General features: G+C 41.3%; 1 protein-coding gene across 1 annotated transcript in view; it reads right to left on the bottom strand.

Moving 5' to 3' along the window:
- Positions 1-1,148: 1,148 nt before the first annotated feature.
- Positions 1,149-6,000, bottom strand: part of LOC144826551 (surfactant protein C-like) — a 34,548-nt gene continuing 29,696 nt past the window's right edge. Inside the window, exon 6 of the mRNA XM_078685013.1 lies at positions 1,149-2,924. Coding sequence (XP_078541139.1) covers positions 2,833-2,924 — 92 coding nt within the window. The 3' untranslated portion in view covers positions 1,149-2,832. The remainder of the gene's footprint in view (positions 2,925-6,000) is intronic.

Genomic DNA, 6,000 nt, shown 5'->3' with positions numbered 1-6,000 from the left:
AACTCTTATGAATAATCCAAGCCTCCTGCTCCAAGCTTGGGTCCTTGAATCCAACCTCACTTTTAAGACATTTCACATCTACTTGCAACCTTTACCTACTTTATCCTAAAATATCATCATCGGTAATTTATAAAGGCATTGGCAGGAACCACTGTCACAGCAGTTCCTTTCAATGCATGTTACTGTCTGCTGCAGGGCCTGCTGTAAGGTGTTATCCATTTTGTATGTCCCAAACCTGAGATGCAGTTACCCATCTGAAATGTTTCAAAAAGTCCATCTACGGTCTACGGTGTCCGCACCCCTTAGGAAGAACTAACATAAATGTGTTCCATGAGTTCTGAAGATCGCTTCAAAGGAGGCCTTCTAATTCTTTAAAGTTGTCATGTGACTTATTTAGGTAGCTCATGCTATTGGTTCAAGAGTGTTGGACTGTGATTTTACATCAGCCTTTTTGATGCATTTTATGCACATGGTCCATAAACTTGTTCTTCAGTAACCGTAACCACAGATGGTACCTGGGAAAGCAAGAGCGGACGTATTGTACAGTGCAATATTTGCCCTTACTACTCTATAGACAGTACAGGCATGCTTATAAAACTATAATCCACCAAATTAATGGCAATTACTTTCTAAATCATTCATGCACCGGTGTTTCTTCTTCCCTCAGGGACACCAAATCACTATTGATTCTGGGGATAGGATATGCTTTTCTCATGGAATTAAATGAGGATGGAATGTACCCCTACTCTGTGCTTCAGGATCCAGAAGGGTGCCTCAATGTAAAATATGAGCAAAATTATGAGGTTATCTTGAAACTGTCAATTTCGTGAGGCTGCCTCTCATCAGGCAGTTAAGGTAGTTGGCATTATTTTCCTGATAGACAATTCTAATAATGCTGACCAATCAACATTTGCCTTTCAAGGCACAGAATAACCCTCCTGGTGACTGTTTTGTGTAGGTTAGTTTTAAAATAGGCTTAGATCACATCTTCAGCAGTAGCCGGGAAGCCAACAGTGTTGACTATGCCCAGAAGATCAGTCATATTTCTGTGGATTCCGTATCCACAACATATAACTTCTTCAGTATTGTGAAGCAGATCACATTCACATCATATAATAAATCTAAGTATTTATCAGTATACTAAAAAATTATCACCAAGAAATATTTCTTTATTCAACGATTGTGGTCCATGCCAACAAGAATCTAACATGACTGTGGTGAAATCAACAAAGCAATCATTAAAGACAGAGGTATATGGTGATGAAACAGGCACTTCAAGAATCTAATCAACCATCTCGATAATAAGTTCACAATGGCAAATCAAAGAATCAATAAGTATTGCAGAAACACAACCCTTCACATATGCAGTCACACTCAGTTCTTAGCTCTGATGTATTACACGTCATAGAACAAACAGGACTTTCTTTAATTTGAAGGAAAGAAAAGCCCTGATATGTCAACATAAGACTGCATTCTGTATACTGCACATTTTAGCCCATAAACAAGCACTTGAAGGTTGGTTTGTTGTGGCGAAAAGAGGATCAATGAGAGGCACTGCAAGACATTCCCCTTATTATCCACTCAAGTTTTTGCATCGTTATCACCCTGGTCACAGACCTGCATAACCCTCCTTCAAATGATGGGCCTTCTTTCACTTACGTCAATTATATCACCCTGAAAACACCGGATGCCATTCTCTTGGGAGAGTCAATGTTTCAGAGTCAAGCTCTTTGTAGCCTTTGCTTTAACGTTAGATGCTTGCACCGTCCTGCAAAGTTTGTAGTTATAATCTCCTAACAGAACAACTTCAATGCTCCAATTTGCAGGGTGTACTAGGATAACACTTTAAAAGAGCAGAAAGTGTGCACCATCTCTGGGTCTATCCTGTTCTTGAAGCATTTATTTAAAAAAAAAACATTAAATTTTTAAAGGTTTACTTAGGTTTACTGACATGAATGCATTTATAGGCTCAGTTCTCAGCGTGTGAGGTCTGAAGAGCATAAGGGTGGTCTACGGGCCGGTCCTAAGTATGGTCTGCTGAGAAACTAGAAGAACACATTTCAAAGTATTTAGGATTTGGAATTTGTGAGTTGTGAAACCAAGGCTGAAGTAATTTAGTCAGAGACATTTAGCAGGGTCATATGAATGACTGGGAAAAAGTACAGCGTGATCAATGTACAACATATTTCGTTTTGGGTTCATGTCAACAGTAATCGCTTCATTGCCTGAGCGTCTTCCTGCCTGCTAGGTCCCTATCTTTAGTTGGAGCTTTGCTCTCTAGCTTCATTTGGTTTTCAGGATACCTTTTCTTAGACTTTGTTCTTTTTTATGCTTTGTCTTGTGTTGTCTTGGAACTCATCTGCTGTAAGGTGTTATCAATTTTGTATGTATTTCAGGACAAGTATAGCAGTCTCCATCACCTTTAAAGAATAGCCTTAGTGTTTTTCTCTTATTTAAGAAATACACTGTTTCCAAAGTAAAGGCGAAAGACCAAACGTACAGCTATTAATAGTGAATTACTGTAGATATAATCTTACAGACATGTCCAGGAATGACAATCTCTTGATACAGGTTGGAGTCTGTATAAAAGATGCCAGTTACTAAGTGGATACAAGTCACTGAAGGAGGCTTGGCCTGGTTCACACTTGAAAACTTGGATGTCTTCGATTGAAGATCGTTCCGCAACCTTCTGGCAATATTACCTCCTGCGAAGTCCCAAGATGTGTCTGGAAGAGTCTTTCCCATGATTGTCTTGATTGGATTAAATGGTAGAATCCCAGACGCCACTCACCAAACAAATTGACAGTAGAGAAGGAGCAATTCTGATGCATTTTACCAGCATCTGCGGTAATAACCACAGAAACGGAAAGGCCCACGGTTGTAGCAGAGGTGCAGAAGAGCGCAAAAAATTCGCGACTGAGAACCTGCAAAGAAATTAAATACTCTTAAACCAATAAGCAATGGCTTCCATCTTGAATCATATATACGTCTTAAAGAAGTTGCCACAAATAAATGTACAGTGATTTATTAGACATTTAAGACACTTGTATGTTGTGTTAAACCATTGACCATGACTAAGTGTTGCTGTGAAGTGGTCATCGCATATGTCCCTCGTGCGTACTCAACTTTTTATGTAAGATATTTTCATTGAGTTAAGTGGTCCATTTAGTGTAACATTAGAGGACTACACGTTTAATATAAAGGGCTAGTGGTCTGAATTGCACTCCTGTTTGTAGGCAGCCCTACAATAAACACAAGTGTCATGTATTAGTGGCCCAATGAGACAGACTATAGCACATCTGTATGGGCCATCTAGCAATGTTACTGTTTCTTTCTAGCTATGTTCACGCGGGATCCATAGGGCATATGTGTCAATAAGGGATGCTGATAACGTAGCTGGTATTCTTATTGCTCAATTTAGGGTATTCAGTTTATCGATCGCATATGAGTTGCCCCAGCCGCAGCACGAGCATGTTGCCCACGGTTAACAATAGATGTCCGCAACAAGCGGTTAACTTTAAAAAAGAAAAAAGTTTATTAAGGTTAAAAAACTTATTTTGGAGACTTGCAAGTTTGCACCCATTAAAAGACCTGCATCAAATTTAAAAAGATGTTTTAGCAACTAAATTTTGCCTGTTAAAGGTGGCACAATTGGTGATGGTGGAGAAGGTGTTAGTGGGTGAATCCCCAAAGTGCTCCTTTTGATGTAAACGTCCACAAGGAGTTTTGCTCTCAGCTTAGCCCGAAACGTAGCATAAGAAGGATCATCAAGCAGAACATGCAGACAATGCGTGGTCTCAAGCAACTTCTGCGAACACGCAACCGTTTTTGGAGCTACTACCGGGTTTGAAATTTGCAAAATGGGGTTATACAATCCTGGCGTTTTGTTGTCTTAGCATTCGTTCCTGAACATTAATATGATATTCACCAACAAATGCCAAGGTGTCCCTCCCCAAAACTTACCATCCAGTACTGACATCATAAGCCATGCTATGTAAACCCTAGCACTGTCATTCATTACCAAACAATTTCATAGTTCTGTCATTTTATGTCAAATATATTCAACATATGCCCAGATCCGATTAACAAATGTCCTGGTAATGCCACAATATGTTGAAAAACCGTCATAAAAATCAATTTTCCCCATTGTATGCCTAGGTACTCATCTTTAGTGCCTCAATACAGATAACACATGCTGAAAGGAGGGAGTCCGGTCTATCAAATGGTAAATATAATTTTACCACAATATTGAAGCCTATATAGGAAACATAAGCATATTGACAGTCAAGTACATATAGGTAAGAATATGTTTACTGTACTTTAAATCTACATATGTGTATTTTGTTAATATATATATATATAGACATACATAAGTGTATATATTTATATATGTATATATATATTTTTTTTCTTTAAGGTACACAGATGTGGGGTTAAGAATAGTATAGCATTACGTACCTATATATACACCTGAATCTTTGATATTTTTGTCTATGGTATTAAGACCTTGAAACTGTGGTAAAACAATATTTACCACTCGATATTCTGTTCTACAACCCATTCTGACAGGTATAGTGGATATTACCAAGTTATGACCGGATATGCTCATCCACATCTATTACGACGCTAGGTACCACCATAACATTTCCAGGTACAGACAACAAATAATTACCCACAGTCACCATCTGCAGTGGATCATCAGAGGCCCATTTGCTTCCATGCACAAGACATATGCATACTTCCATTCAAACACATGTCCATGCACTTACACACACACATCCTCCTTTGCATGCACGTGTGCGCACACATACAGGTCCTCCTTTGCATGCACGAATCCGAACACGTACACACACAAACACGTGTTGCAAGCACATGGACAGTCTCTTGCTACAGGAGTTTCGTGGATAGGATCAAGCAGACCATATTTCGTATTTATACCTTTAGCCCTCTGATAGAGATACTGATCTCCACTCCCACCTGTCACAATGGTTCTGTTCCTCACTATTTCTGTAGCTTCTCTCCTCCAAAGCCCACCTCTAACATAGCCCCAGGCCTAACTTGCCCGTGCTGCTGCACCGCCCTGCTTCCTCTCTGTTTTTCCTGAGTGTTTTTGCCCCAAAAAATCTTCTTTTTCCTTCTTCCCTGCCGTTTTTCCGAATATTGCCTAATTTTTTACTGCTGTCTCCTCCCTTTCCCCTGTTTTTCTGAGTGGTTTCTCCTCTTTTTCCCTCGTTTTTCACAGCTTCTCTTTGTTTTCCCCCTAGTTTGCTGCTCCTGCCTGCTGCCTGTTTTGCTGCCTCCTGCCTAGCCCCGCCCTCCACCTCCCAGCGCCCCTCGTTCCTCCCAGGACCTACATAATGGAGGCCACAGCGCGATCCCACTAAGCAGGACCCAGGCCTCCCCGTGCTTTTTCTGCTTTTGCCTCGTATTTTGCTCCTTTCTCCGACTGCTTTTGCCTCATTTTCACTGCTTTCTCCTTCCTCTCCCCCTCTGTTCTGAGTGCTTTCTCCTTCTTATGTCTCGTTTTTAGGTTTCGACCTGGCCGTAGCACTGCGTAAGCAGTGCTCCGCCCAGGGCGAAATCTTATGTCCTACATATGGGGCTTTGGTCCCGCCTCTGTCTTCCATTGGCTAGCTCCATAAATGGAGGCTAGCCATTGGAAGACATCAGTGTCAATCACTTTCTCCCGGTCAGAACGCGAATCGTGGGCGTTTCTGACTCTTTTTTTAAGTCCCGCCCCTTGATGCCGTGTGTCCCGGGCCGCGCTGTGATTGGCTGCCGGCCCGGGACACCCCCGTGACGTCATTCCCCGAGCCGCGCTGTGAGTGGCTGCCGGCCCGGGACCTGACTTGTTTTGTTATTGAGAAGGGGCTATATATACACACAATGCAATTAAACGTTTTTCACCACGGCTGCGCAGTACTGGTGAGCTCCCTATCACACGAAAAAATTGCGGTTAGTTATCTGACAGCATAGACTGTTTAAAGCACAGAGTGTGCT

Source organism: Lissotriton helveticus, chromosome 3_2 (assembly GCF_964261635.1).
Source record: "Lissotriton helveticus chromosome 3_2, aLisHel1.1, whole genome shotgun sequence".
Lineage (NCBI taxonomy): Eukaryota > Metazoa > Chordata > Amphibia > Caudata > Salamandridae > Lissotriton > Lissotriton helveticus.
The sequence above is the reverse complement of the archived record's forward strand: the minus strand, read 5'-3'. Positions and strand labels throughout refer to the sequence as shown.